This window comes from Rhinatrema bivittatum, chromosome 6, assembly GCF_901001135.1.
Source record: "Rhinatrema bivittatum chromosome 6, aRhiBiv1.1, whole genome shotgun sequence".
NCBI lineage: Eukaryota > Metazoa > Chordata > Amphibia > Gymnophiona > Rhinatrematidae > Rhinatrema > Rhinatrema bivittatum.
This window is the reverse complement of record NC_042620.1, coordinates 276,716,909-276,731,562: the sequence shown is the minus strand read 5'-3', so window position 1 is coordinate 276,731,562 and position 14,654 is coordinate 276,716,909. Positions and strand designations below refer to the sequence as shown.

The 14,654-nt window shown below is 46.3% G+C and overlaps 1 protein-coding gene across 1 annotated transcript in view; it reads left to right on the top strand.

The window, feature by feature from the left end:
* Positions 1 to 14,654, top strand: part of GDPD2 (glycerophosphodiester phosphodiesterase domain containing 2) — a 185,125-nt gene that overhangs the window by 97,913 nt on the left and 72,558 nt on the right. Inside the window, exon 7 of the mRNA XM_029607252.1 lies at positions 3,471 to 3,564. Coding sequence (XP_029463112.1) covers positions 3,471 to 3,564 — 94 coding nt within the window. The remainder of the gene's footprint in view (positions 1 to 3,470; positions 3,565 to 14,654) is intronic.

The window sequence follows — 14,654 nt, the reverse complement described above, 5'->3', positions numbered from 1 at the left end:
TCTTTAAGTTACATGTGCTGAAACGGCTGCGGCCATTACTATTTTTGTCTGACTTCCAAACAGTGCTCCAATCCCTAATTTTCTCTGGTTTAGACTACTGTAATGGTCTATATTTAGGTCTACCTAAACAACTCCACGATTAAACCTCTACAACTGATTCAGAATGCAGCAGCCCATGTACTAACTGGTACACCAATGAAGCAACATTACTTAGGGAATAGCCACTGCTATTAATTGCATCAGTAGCATGGGATCTTCTTAGTGTTTGGGTAATTGCCAGGTTCTTCTGGCCTGGTTTGGCCTCTGTTGGAAACAGGATGCTGGGCTTGATGGACCCTTGGTCTGACCCAGCATGGCAATTTCTTATGTTCTTATAATTCTTATATCACCCCTATATTATACAAATTACACTGGTTACCAATCAAATATAGAATTAAGTATAAAATGTTCTCCTAAATAACCAGGATTCCATATGGTTGTGTACCTCCTTGCACCTCTACAAACCAACGAGAAACCTTAGATCCTTCAGTAAGAACCTGCTTGAAGTTCCCACAATACGACTAGCCAGATTGAACATAACAAGAGAAAGGGCTTTTTCTATAGCAGGTCCCATATTATGGAACTCTCTTCCAAATGCCTTGAGACAAATTTCCAATAGCAAAGAATTCAAAAAGTCATTAAAAACACATCTCTTCAAAGAAGCATTTGCAATTACAGACCATTAAAAAATACTGCCAACTAGTGAAGGTTTATAAGTTTGTAATCCTTCTTTTAGGTTTTCCTGTTCTTCGTTTTCTCTCTGTTCTTGATTTCTGTAAAGCATAGTAGGGAGTTCATAGTTCTATGATATATCAAGTTGCTAGAGAAGTATAGGGATTTAACAAGTAAATTGTATTTTTCTCTAACTTTTATTATGTTTATTTCTTTTGATTTTTAGACATTTATTTTATGTTTAGGCAGAGATTTAAACTGTGAAATCTATGCAATTTTTATTTTATTTTACTATATTTTATTATTATTTCTAATTACTTTTGTAAACCATTTTGGTCAATTACATATTGCTAAGACGGTATAGAAATATTTTAAATAAATAAATAAATAGGAGGCTTGTGAATAAAATGAGAAGCTTTGGGAGTGAGTGCCAAGGTGCTGGCATGGGTTACAAACTGTTTGACTGAAAGGAGACAGAGTGTAATGGTAAATGGAACCTACTCCGAAGAGAAAACTATGTTAAGTGGAGTACCACAGGGTTCAGTATTGTGGCCAGTTCTGTTCAATATCTTTGTGAGTGACATTGCAGAAGGGACAGAAGGTAAAATTTGTCTATTTGCAAATGATACTAAAATCCGCAATAGTGGACACACCTGAAGGAGTAGAGAGAATAAGAATTGATTTAAGAAAGCTTGAAGAATGGTCGAAGACTTGTCAGCCAAGATTCAATGCCAAGAAGTGCACAGTCATGCACCTGGGGTGCGGTAATCCAAAGGAGCTGTATGTGATGGGGAAGTAAAGACTGATGTGCATGGACCAAAAAAGGGATCTTGGGGTAATAGTTTCTGGAGATCTGAAGATGGTGAAGCAATGTGACAAGTCGATAGTAACAGCCAGAAGAATGCTGGGCTGCATAGAGAGAAAGGAGGTGATAATGCCCTTGTACAGGTCCTTGGGGAGGCCTCACTTGGAGTACTGTATTCAGTTCTGGAGCCCATATCTCAAAAGGGACAAAGACAGGATAGAGGCGGTCTAGAGAAGAGCAACCAAAATGGTGTGAGGTCTGTATAAGAAGACCTATCAGGAGAGGCTGAAGGATCTGAATATGTATACACTTGAAGAGAGGAGGTGCAGGGGAGATATGATACAGACCTTCAGATACCTGAAAGGTTTTAATGATGTACAAATGTCAAGCCTTTTCCGTTGGAAAGAAATCAGTAGAACTAGGGGTCATGAAATGAAACTCCAGGGAGGAAGACTCAGAACCAATGTCAGGAAATATTTCTTCAGGGAGAGGGTGGTGGATGCCTGGAATGCCTTTCTGGAAGAGGTCGTGAAGACAAAAACAATGAAAGATTTCAAAGGGGCATGGGATAAACAGTGTGGATCCCTAAAGACTACGGGATGGAAATGAAGAAATCAGAGTATGGGCATGGAGGTAATTTGCTGGTGTGGCACTTACTACCCTTAAACAATAAGGGGTACATTTTAAAACAAAGCGCGTGCGCCTACTTTTGTTTGCACACCAGGTGCGAACAAAAGTACGCCAGATTTTATAAGATTTGCACGTAGCCACGCATATCTTATAAAATCCGGGGTCGGTGCGCACAAGGGGGTGCACATTTGTGCAACTTGCGCACGCCGAGCCCTGCGCGCGCTACCCATTCCCTCTGAGGCCGCTCCGAAATCGAAATCGGAGCAGCCTCGGAGGGAACTTTCCTTCTGCCTCCCCCCACCTTCCCCTCCCTTCCCCTACCTAACCCATCCCCCCGGCCCTATCTAAATCCCCCCCTACCTTTGTCGCAGAAGTTACGCCTGCTCGAAGCAGGCGTAACTTTGCGCGCACCGAGCTGGCTGCCGCGCACCATGTTCCAGTCCGGGGGCTGGTCTGGAGGCCGCGGCCACACCCCTGGGCCGAAACCACGCCCACGGCACCGCCCCTGGATGATGCGCCGACCGCGTCACGCCCCCCGATACGCCTACCCCAAGAATGCTCCGGGACTTACGCGCATCCCGGGGCTTTGCACGCGCTGGAAGCGTTTTAAAAGAGTTACGAGTGTACCTTATGCGCGTAACCCTTTTAAAATCCGGCCCTAAGCCTTCATACTGTTGATGCAACTCCATTATTGCTCTCTTCTTCTATGGCAGGGGAAAAGGGGAATTGGATTTAGTCAGTAACCAACGAGGGCTCAGACTTCTGGTAAAACAAATAAGCATGGGGGTAATTTGCTAGTGCGGCAGTTACTATCCTTAACCAATAAGCCTGATATTTTTGATGCAACTCAACATTGCCCTCTGTTTCAACGCCAAGGGGTAATGGGGAATTGGATTCAAACAGAAACTAATGAGGGCCCGGCTTTTGCAGTTTGGGAATGTGTTAAGCATGGAGATAACCTGCACAGCGTAACGGAAACTACTATAAGCTTGCTGGGCAGACTGGATGGATAGGTCCTTTTCTGCCATCATTTCTATGTTTCAGGTTCAAGTGGCTGTGAGTAATTTATACCAGTATTAAAAGCAGGTGCAAATGACACAGTTTTGCTCTTTAACCATTATTGGGGTGGTTCTGTGGACATGGAATGTCTGTTTGCAGACCTAGAGGTGCAGGGTTTCTATTGGGGCTCTATCCTATTTATATAGTTTTAGGTCATTCTCACATCACAAAAGCATCTTTTCCTTGCAGCCTTATGATTCTGAACCTCTCTTTTTCTCTCTCATTGTTTCCTGATGCTTTATGACCCTTTTCCTTCTGTTCCCAGGCGACTGCTCCTTTCCTGCATATTGGTGCGGTAGCTGGCGTGACGTTTCTTGCCTGGGTTATTTCTGGATTCTTCTACCACACCAAGCAAAAAGGTATTGATGAAGGACAGAATGAGTCTCCTGGAGGTTTGTTGTGGACTGCACTTGGTGCTGCAGCCAAATGTACGCTGACCATTTCTCTGTCTCTTTTTAGCTAATATCCAAGCACAGGGTCTGAGCCAGGAGATGAAGACTGTCCCTTTGTGGCCTTTTCATAGAGACTGTGAATCGTACAGTATTTGGGGGGGGAGAGTAGAGTAAGTTCCTGACACCGGATCCCACGGGGGACATTATTATTATTTATTTAATTTCTTTTACTATACCGATGCTCAAGACTAGGTCTTATCGTACCGGTTTACAATGTAACTGAGGGGAAACCAATTAACATCAAGGTAGAAAGTAAAGTTACATTAAACAGGGAGCGTAAAACCTGGGCAATGGAAGACAGTACAGAATTTAAACTAAGAAACAATTAGAGAGAGATAAATATATATATATAATCAACAAAAACTATAAGATACGTAAACATAGATTTATCCTAGGCAGTTATTAGCTTGGTATGTCCAGTGGGAGAAGGAAAGGGTGAGGTTGGGTGGGGGGGGAAGGGGAGAGGGAAAAGAGGGGGGGGGGGGTAGGGATTAAGGAGGGGTGGGAGAATGAGAGACAGTGATGGTTGAGGAGATCCTTCAGCGGTAGGCTTCTGCGAACAGCCAGGTTTTCAATTTCTTTCTGAATGTTGAATGGCATTGTTCTTGGCGTAAGTCTTGGGGAAGTGAATTCCAATGTAGTGGACCTGCTGTTGAAAGAGCACGCTTGTGAATAGAGTTGTGGACAGATGATTTGTTGGGGGGGGGCCTTGAGCGAACCTTTGTAGGCAGTTCTGATCGGTCTTGCTGAAGTATGTAATTCGAGTGGGAAGGTGAGTTGGAGAGTGGATTGCTGGTAGACGGATTTGTGGATGATGGTGAGAGCCTTGAAAAGTATTCTATATTGGATGGGCAGCCAGTGTAGGATTTTAGGATTGGTGTGATATGGTCCTTGCGACGAGTGTTTGTAAGGATCCTAGCCGCTGCGTTTTGCAGCATCTGAAGAGGTTTGGTGGACGAAGCGGGGAGACCAAGTAATAGAGCGTTACAATAGTCGATCTTTGAAAACAGTATGGCTTGAAGCACCGAACGGAAATCCTTGAAGTGTAAGAGCGGTCTAAGTTGCTTCAGGACCTGTAGCTTGAAGAAGCATTCTTTGGTTGTGGCGTTAATGAATTTTTTGAAATTCATTCTAGAGTCAAGGGTGGCCCCAAGATCTCTGACCTGGTTTGCTAATGGGGTGCTAGCATTATTTGCGAGGGGGTTGTTGTCACTAGGGGAGATAACCAGTAGTTCCGTTTTGGAAGTATTTAGGACCAGGTTGAGACTAGAGAGCAGAAGGTTGATGGCTTGTAAGCAGTTGTTCCAGAAATTTAGAGTAGAGATGGGGTCCGAGATGGGGATTATGATTTGAACATCGTCCGCGTATATAAAGTAGGTGAGATTGAGACTATTGAGTAGCTGGCATAAAGGGAGTAGATATATATTGAACAGGGTAGGGGAAAGTGACGAACCCTGAGGTACGCCTTGGTTTGATGGAATGGAGTGAGATTCTTTGTCATTTATTTTGACCTTTGTAGTGTCTGTTGTTCAGAAAGGATGTGAACCAGAGCAGTGCAGAGCCGGATATGCCTATTTCCATTAAACGGTTTAAGAGGATAGTGTGGTTTACCGTGTCGAACGCGGCAGAGATGTCGAGAAGGGCTAGCAGGTAAGATTGTCCCTTGTCAAGGCCCATCAGGATGTTGTCCGTTAGAGAAAGAAGGAGGGATTCTGTGTTTAGGCGTTTCCTGAATCCGAATTGAGAGGGGTAGAGAATATTGTGGGAGTCAAGGTAGTCTGTGAGTCGGATGTTGACAAGCTTTTCCATTAGCTTGGCTATAAAAGGTAGGTTTGCAATGGGGCGGAAGTTTGCAGGGTTGGCTGGGTCCAGGTTGGGTTTTTTAAGTAAGGGTTTAAGTGAAGCAATTTTTAAGGAGTCCGGGACCGATCCTTGATTGAGGGAGCAATTTATGATGTCTGCCAGCGGTTTAGCAATGGTGTTAGGGATGGTGAGAAGTAGTTTGGTTGGTATTTGGTCCAATGGATGAGTGGAAGGTTTCATTTTCTTGATTATTGATTCAATTTCCAGGGAGGATGTCTGTTCAAGAATTTCTAGTGACGGTCTGTAGATAGTTGGTGGAGGGTTATTGGTTGCGAGGCTTAATGGTTGCGAAGGGTTTGGGGAAGTGTTAGTTGATGCCAGGGGGGCAAGTAGGTTTTTGATTTTGTTATCAAAAAAGATAGCCAACTCTGTGGATTTGTTCTGGGCTTCTTCTTCTGGGATGGTGAGGGGCATAGGTGTGGTAAGGGCAGCTACATATGAGAACAGAGTTTTTGGGTCATATAAGAAGCCGTGTATTTTTTTGGCGTAGAAATCTCGTTTGGTGCGGGTAATGGATGTCCTATAGTAGCTCATTGCAGTTTTGTATGAAGCAAGTGAGGAAGGGGAGGAATCTTTCCGCCAGCGTTGTTCTTTGTGTTGTAGATCCTGTTTGAGTTTCCTTAGTTCGGTTGAGAACCAGGGTTTCTTGTTCGTGCGGGCTGGGTTGATAACTTTTGTTGTTACAGGGCAAATTCTGTTAGCTACTGAGTGTGTAATAGTTTGCCAGGAGTTCATAGCGGTATCCGCATCTGAGAAGTCCAGTTTAATTAGTTCTTCGGCCAGGCTGTTGTTGAGAGTGTCCATGGGACAGGGTTTCCTGAACTGGATCGAGGATTTAGTAACAATAGGGGTCAATTTTTGTTTTATAGATAATTTTGTAGTTATCATCGAGTGATCTGACCAGGGGATGGGGGTGCAGGAAGGAGGGGTGATGGGCGAGATGGTTTCGTTAGTGAATATTAGGTCAAGCGTGTGGCCTGCCTTGTGTGTGGGATTGTTTATAATTTGTTTGAATCCCATAGCCTGGAGAGAAGAGAGAAGGGCTTCGCAGTTAGAAGATAGGGTAGGGGAGTCAACATGGATGTTGAAATCTCCTAAAATAATTGCTGGTGAGTTAGTGTTGATGTGTTTGGCTATGGTTTCGATGAGTGGAGAAGGGTCGGATTCTAGGAGCCCCGGGGGGGCGTAAATAAGGCAGACTTGAAGCTGGGAGGATTTGAATAGTCCGATTTCTAATTTGGTCGTCGATTTGAAGGCTTGCTGGGACAGTCTCAGTTCTTTTTTTGCTATTAACATTATTCCACCCCCTCTTTTTTTAGGTCTGGGGATACAGAAGATGTCATATTGTTGTGTTGGCAATTGGTTAATTATGGCGGTGTCTGTGTTTTTTAGCCATGTTTCGGTAATGGCACAGATGTCCGGTTGGGTGTCCAGGAGGTGGTCGTTGAGCAAATGAGATTTTTTTGAGAGCGACTGCGAGTTGAAAAGGGTTAAGGTGATTAGAGATAATCCTAGGAATTGTGTTAGAGGGGAGATCATGATTGGAATCAGGGATCTCTTTGATCGTAGATTGAGCACGGGGGTATTCGCTCTGTTGGAGAGTAGGTGAGGGATGATCTGAATGGGGAAAGTTTGTAGCATGCTGTCTTTTAAGAAGAAATTGCTGGTGGAGAAGATTGTTGGATGACTACTGGGTGTTGGAGTGGCTTGATGAGTGCTAGATGCTGGAGTGCCTGGACGAATGCTGGATGCTGGAGTGCCTGGACGAATGCTGGATGCTGGAGTGACTGGACGAGTGCTGGTTGCTGGAGTGACTGGACGAATGCTGGATGCTGGAGTGACTGGACGAGTGCTGGTTGCTGGAGTGACTGGACGAATGCTGGATGCTGGAGTGCCTGGACGAATGCTGGATGCTGGAGTGCCTGGACGAATGCTGGATGCTGGAGTGACTGGACGAATGCTGGTTGCTGGAGTGCCTGGACGAATGCTGGATGCTGGAGTGCCTGGACGAATGCTGGATGCTGGAGTGCCTGGACGAATGCTGGATGTTGGAGTGACTGGACGAATGCTGGATGTTGGAGTGAGTGGACGAATGCTGGTTGCTGGAGTGACTGGACGAATGCTGGATGCTGGAGTGACTAGAAGATTGCTAGAAGAATGCTGGATGTTGGAGTGAGTGGAAGCATACTGGATGCTGGAGTGGATGCTTGATTGACTGTACGAATGCTGGAGTATTGTTGAGTGTGGGAGTGGGTGGACGACTGCTAGGGGAGAGCTAAGGTGGATCGCTTGGGAGTAAGAACGGTTGGAGTAATAGAGGGAGGTAGCGAGTGTATCGTCTGGTATAGTCTGGAACCGTGTGCTGAAGCGCACGAAGGAGCGCACAAAGGGGCAGGCCCCTTTGTCGCGCTCCTTAGGCGCTCGACGCCAGGCGCGCGATGCCTCGAGCCGTTTCAGCCCTTTAAAGGGCTCTGGGGAGGCGTCAGGGCTTCCGGGGAGGGCTTACCGGTGGCTGCTTCCTTCTGCCGTCGATTTTGACGCCGCTGGGTTTTTTAAATTTTTTTAAATTTTGTGTTGCCTCGAGGCCTCGCGAGAGGCTTGTCTCCGGTCCACCTCCCCTGGCCCCGATAGGCCGACGCCGACCGCGTGGGGAGAGCCGACCGAGCCGAGGGGAAGAGCGGGTTTTTTTAATTTTTTAAATTGTGTTGCCTCGAGGCCTCGCGAGAGGCTTGTCTCCGGTCCACCTCCCCTGGCCCCGATAGGCCGACGCCGACCGCGTGGGGAGGGCCGACCGAGCCGAGGGGAAGAGTGGCGAAGCAGCAGGTAAAAGGGTGCGCCTCGAGCCGTTTCAGCCCTTTAAAGGGCTCTGGGGAGGCGTCAGGGCTTCCGGGGAGGGCTTACCGGTGGCTGCTTCCTTCTGCCGTCGATTTTGACGCCGCTGGGTTTTTTAAATTTTTTTAAATTTTGTGTTGCCTCGAGGCCTCGCGAGAGGCTTGTCTCCGGTCCACCTCCCCTGGCCCCGATAGGCCGACGCCGACCGCGTGGGGAGGGCCGACCGAGCCGAGGGGAAGTTCCTGACACCGGATCCCACGGGGGGACATGATGACATAAGCCCCCTGCTTCGGATATTGTAGCATAAAATAGTGAATACTCAGTTCCAGGTCTAATTCTCAGTTCACAGTCCCCAGTCCTTTCTACCCCAGGACGTGGATTCTCCACAAGGGGGGGAGGCTTAACCTCCAGGCTGCCTCTTCTCTCTTGGGTGTACTCAGTTTGATTTGCGCTATCCACCCATTGTCTACACCACTACCAAAAGACTCAAAGGACACTCAAGTATTCCCAAACAAAACTTTACTGTAACCAATCTTCATAATCAATCCCAGGAATCTTCTCAATTGACCTTCAAACCCGAATCCACGTTTATGGCAGGGTGTCTCATCCCTCCACGTAAGTGTCCCTTAAGTTGTTAGACATGTAGAGAACCCCCTTCCTTCAAGATATTGATTTTGTACTTTGCACTTTCATGTATATAGTTATAGTTATATTCCATAGCATCTACCCATTGATGCCTGTTATATGTAAGGGCTCCTCCCAAAAATTTATTTATATGTTGCCTAGTTCATCATATTATATTATGTTATCTGTTATATGTTATATGTACGGGCACTGCCCAATGGTTTTTTGTTCACTGTGAACCGATACGATGTGCGAACGGATATCGGTATAAAAGAAATGTTAAATAAATAAATAAATAAATAAGATATGAAAACCAGGCTCCTAGCAGGGGTACTGGGTCTCGTGTCTATCCTCTGGTGGAAAGGCCCACCAGCAGCAAAACTGCTCTTCAGTTCAATCGCCCGGGCAGGAATGGTGGTTTAACATTCTCCCAAACAAAAAGGAACAAAATCTCCTTCAAAATCAGCAAGCTCCTTTGATAACAATACACTGCTGTGTTGTAGGCAGGGAAGCATAACTCTTTCCCTGACCTCCTCCAGGTAGGAGGAAATAAATTTAACAGAGTTAGCAGAGATTCTCCACAAAAAAAAAAAATAATTCTCCACTGACATAAACCCTTCCGACGGTTGGGTACTGGATAGGAATGTGCTACTTCCCAACTCTGCTCTGCCTCCCTGACTTAACCCCACCCTTGCAAACTCTGAGCTGTGCACCTGCTGATGTAGTTTTTACATATTGATAATTGTCTTCTCTATTAGAAAAACAGAAAACATCGGAGAATATAATTAATAAATTAAATAGTTTAAAATGACTTCCAAATTGCTGCATTATAGAGGTAATTTATATATAGCCAGCCTCCTGCAAATTATGTGGGTGCTTTGAATGTACAAACTTTATTCACATTGTCAAAGAGAAGTTACCGCAGGGTTTGTCATTGAAAATCAGCAGGTACAAAGTGCATTGAACCTGCCTGCATGCTCTGCTCTTGCTCATGGGGGAAGGAGGGGTGAAAGAACAGTAAAGCTGCCTGCATGTTCTGCATCTGTTCGTGGGGGGGGGGGGGGAGGAAGGGGTGAAAGTGCATTAAAGCTGCCTGCATGTTCTGCATCTGTTCGTGGGGGAGGGGGGGAGGAAGGGGTGAAAGTGCATTAAAGCTGCCTGCATGCTTTGTTCCTGCTTGTGGGGTGGTGGAGGAGAGCAAAATAGTGCACCTGCTTTGGCAAATCTAATGTCCGTGCACAGTGTTCCTCCTCTGACCTAAAGACGCCCTCGGAACGCCTCTGTTAGTGGCTGAACGGAGCAGCCCCAACTTTCTGCCGCAGGTCACTTCTCTAATTATTTAACCCAGACTGAGTATGCAGCAACAGTGCTTAATGTCAAACACATTTATACTCTGAACACTGAATTTAATTCTCATGGCTAAGAATACTTTCAAAAACAACAAGTGTCCTGGTACACATTGGTGTGTACTGGAATACACCGTTGGTGTGTGTGGGTTTTTTTGGTGTGATTGATAAGAATACTTTCAAACATTTCCAGTCCAGTTATTCTCCCACATTATCAGCAGGAGGTGACGTACTGGAGTCTTCTCCTCCTACCTCTCATTATAGGGTACATTAAAGCATTTCAAATAAACTCAAGAAAAACCATTAAAACAATGCCAAAAGCAATGAACAATCTTTCTTTGGGAACAGAAAGAACATTTATCTGTAGCCTCTGCACTGGTTGGATTTACAAAACAATTAAACAGCAAAAGCCCCAAGCTGTAATCTGCACTTATATCAGTCCCTGTTAAGGAACAGATTTGTATACAGTTCTCCTTTTGGGTCCAGCTTTTTATGCACCTTGCCCATAGGTCATTTATTTTATTTATTTAGTTAGATTTAGTTAGATTTTTATATTCCGCTTTTCAGCACTTCGAAGTGTACATTCAAGTGGATTACGTTCAGTTGTTCCTGATGATATCACTTCTTGAGCATGGCCATACATTTCTTCCACCCAATTCAAGATATTGCTGACACATCAGAACAATTTTGCATGTCTGAACAGGAGTCATGAACCTTATACATATTTAAGTCAGGCAGATAATGCATTCAGCCCTAAGGAGAGGGGCATGTCTCTTCTCTTTCTCCCCCTCCTCTGTCCACCAGAGTCCCCACTTTGGCACCGGTGCCCGTCTTTAGCAGGTGGGGACCCTATTACCCTAAAGTCTTGCTGTTTATGCTCCTTGTTGTTTGGCTGGTAGGGCCCAAGATCCCCCTCCAGCTATGCCATCTTCACCTCAGGTTGCTCTGCACTCCTTCCTGTTTGACTGGTGGGTTCTTGGCTTGCTTCCAGCTATGCAGCTGATTGCTACTGTGTGTGTTGTGGACGCTACAGGCAGGCTGCACATATGTAGTCCCACCTACTGCCAACAGACACCAAGCACACAAACAATTGCCTATTGTAGTCCACCTCTGTGTTAGCTCCTGAGGAACCTTGTTAGAAGATATTCACCCGATCCAGATAGCCTCAGCTCTCCCTCCTTGCTGTCCTCTAAATAGGTGAATGGATTCCCCTTCAAACATTTCAAATGTAATTTCTAATAAGCTGCCTAGTACTAAAGTAAATTGCCTGCAGATTGTTAAGGCCAGGTACTGTAAATCCACAAGGAACTCGGTAGCTGGATGGTTGGGTTGTGGCCTCAACAGATTTGGTAACTGTGGTAACCAGCTTGTTTTTGTTATGTTTGGAGGGTGGACCCCTTGCCCAAGATGGAGTTGGCGCTACCTGTGGGGGAAACCCCCACAGGTCCCCACTGCTGGTAGGCGAGGCCGGGATGGTGCAGAGACCCTGCAGGAGCTTCACCACTACCAGCCCGTGTTCCCCTCAGGTTGAGCCTTTGGGTATGAGGGCCGGCTGGACTTACATAGGGTCTCTGAAAGAAGAGGAGATGAAACCGGGTGGAGCCTTGAGTCGGGTCGGGTCCGGGAGCAGGCATGAGGACACAAGAGTAGAGTCGTAGGTGAGAGTCAGGACAGGCAGCCGTGCTCGTAGTCGAGGTCCCAGATGTAGGTCATGGCAGGCGGAAATACTCGTGGTCGTGGTTCCAGGCGTAGGTCGGGTCAAGCAGCAATAGTCGTAGTCTGGGTTCCAAGCGAGGGTCGAATACCAGAAGAACGTCAACAGACCAGGAACGCAGGAGAGATCCTCCTTGGAAGGAGCAGAACCTAGAAAGCCAGAAGCCAAGGCAAGGTCTGCGAGCCAGGCCTTGCCTTAAATAGGAAAAGGAAAGGAGGAGCCGACAGGAGGGGGCCGCAGCAATTTCCTATCGTTGTCCCTTTAAATCCAAAGAGGACATGCGCATGTGCACCTAGAGGGACCCAGCGGGGGAGGGGCCTGCACTGGGAATGGCCCGCACGTCAGGGAGGCCCTGGTCGCAGCAGCAGCAGAGGAGACCGCAGGGAAGAGCCCCGGAAGTGGCTGGCCGCTGCAACCAGTGTGCCCAGGCCTGAAGCAGCAATGAAGAGGCGGTGAGTGGCGGTCACCAGTAGCGGGATGCTGCGGCCGGCAGATACAACAGTTTTACTTATGTTTGCTTGTAAGCAATAGTCTCTGTAAGGGACTGCTGGAGTCCAGACTAATTTCTCCTCCAGCAAAATTACAAATGCTTGTGTTGTGCCACATTATGTTGTCTGCGCTAAGTGACTGCACAAGCATGAACCCAAATCTCCAAAGAAGAAAAAGAGAGAGTATTTTTTTCACTTTTTGGAAACCCGTTTGCTCTAAAACAGTTGCACAGAGCAGAAACTAGTGTTACAGGAAATTCTGAGCTATATAGCAGCACAGAACAGATCCTCAAGTCGAAAAAAGAAGAAAACGGAATTTCTCTGAGTTGAGAGAATCTGGGCCTAAGTAGGATACAGACCAACTCTCCTGGAAGGACAGAGGCAACCTCAAGAGAGCTTTGTAAGGAGCTAGATATCATGGCTTTATGCCTGGAAAGAGCTGGAAGTAGAGTTTGCACTTGTAACTGCCAGCATGCCAAATGAAAGGCCAGGGAAGATCTTACAGCACCTGCAAGCAGAGGAAGCACAGCAGCAGCCCTATGTCTCACCTGACTGATGGCCTACTGTCCAGAGGGATGAAAACTCAGAGATACAAGAGGAGAATAATAACACGAATGCTCAACATTAGAGCTCTGAGATTGGGAAAGGTCTGAACTGAGCCAAGGCCAATGGTGATTGTCCCAGAGAAAGGAGTATAGAAAGCCCTGCAGAAGGTCCTAGTGAAGAGCCAAAAGAGCTGGTGAATGCACCACTGGAGCAGACAGTGGAAGTAAATCCAGAGTTGTAAGAACAGGCAAGACTGAGTGCAGAAAAAGAGAATTGGAGCTATGTAAACGATCCTACTGTAAACGCAGCTCGTTTTCAAGGAAGCCTGAGGTGGGGCCTGTTTTCTCTCGCTTCTCCCACTGCTGAACCTACCCAAGAGAAAAATAGTGCCCCTTTCATCAGCCTACCTTCTCTTCCCACCTTTGGCCCAAGTGGGTTGCTGGGGATTGTAAAAGAAGGGTTGAAATGGAAAAGGTGAGGCTGGAAGGTGAGAGAGAGAGGGGATCAGTTGTTGGGATTCAAAAATGGCTGGAGGGGATGAGTTAGGGAGGTCGGAGGAACTGGGGATATATAAGAGGGGGGGGGAGGGTCCTCTGAAGGGGAGCAGGTTAAGAGAGGAGGTCCTCTAGAGGGGATAGAGGTTGAGAGAGGGAATCGGCTGGATTGCAGGGATGGTGAGAGTGGAGATTGTTGGAGGGGAACCACACCCCTGCTAATTTGGTTTGGTTGTTCTCTGGGGATATGTGAATTTTCAAGTGCTAAAAGTTTGGGAAGCCCAGCTTTATATATTACTTTGCCAACGCAGGTACAAATTGTCCTACTAGTAAAACATCCTGAATCTGAGAGACAAACAAATACATAGGCGGAAAGAAGGGAATACAGTGAATGCTATACATGACTTTCCATAAAACTGCATCCCCAAATGACTTGTAGAGATTAAAAGGGGGGAGATAGAAGTGGAGGAGGAGGGATTAAGGATTGTGATGGATATGAATATTAAAGGACATCTCGAACGTTATATACTGAGTGTGCAGCTCAGACTTGGCCTTCCCTGTCTGGTCCTGGGGGAATCACTGGCAGTACTTAGGAAAGGAATTTCAGATGCTGATCACTATGGTGGGGGGTGTCAGGCTGTAATCACTGTCAGTGCTGAGCTGGGGGCTGTCAGGCACTGATCTGATTCAGATAACTTTATTGGCATGACAACTGTTCATGTGTTGACAAAGTAATATAATGATTAAATTACAGAGAAAGATAAAACATTACTACAAAATGAATGGAGTAGAATTACAGATTACAGAAAGTACAACAGGGACAAAACTCTGATTTTGGTGCTGGTCCCTATTGTCCCTGGTCAGCTTTAATTTCTAGCTTTGTGACAGGATATGTGTTTAGTGTTCACAAAAGAAAACCCTAGAGGAGGCCCATTACTGGTTGACAAGAATATAGATGGGAGTGGGATACATACATTGCCATTTACAGAGGAGTGTTCTGAACGTGGACAAGGCCATGGGTCTGGATGAGATACATCCCAGGTTATTAACGGAGCTAAGAGAGGTGTTAGCAGGTCTGCTGAAGGACCTA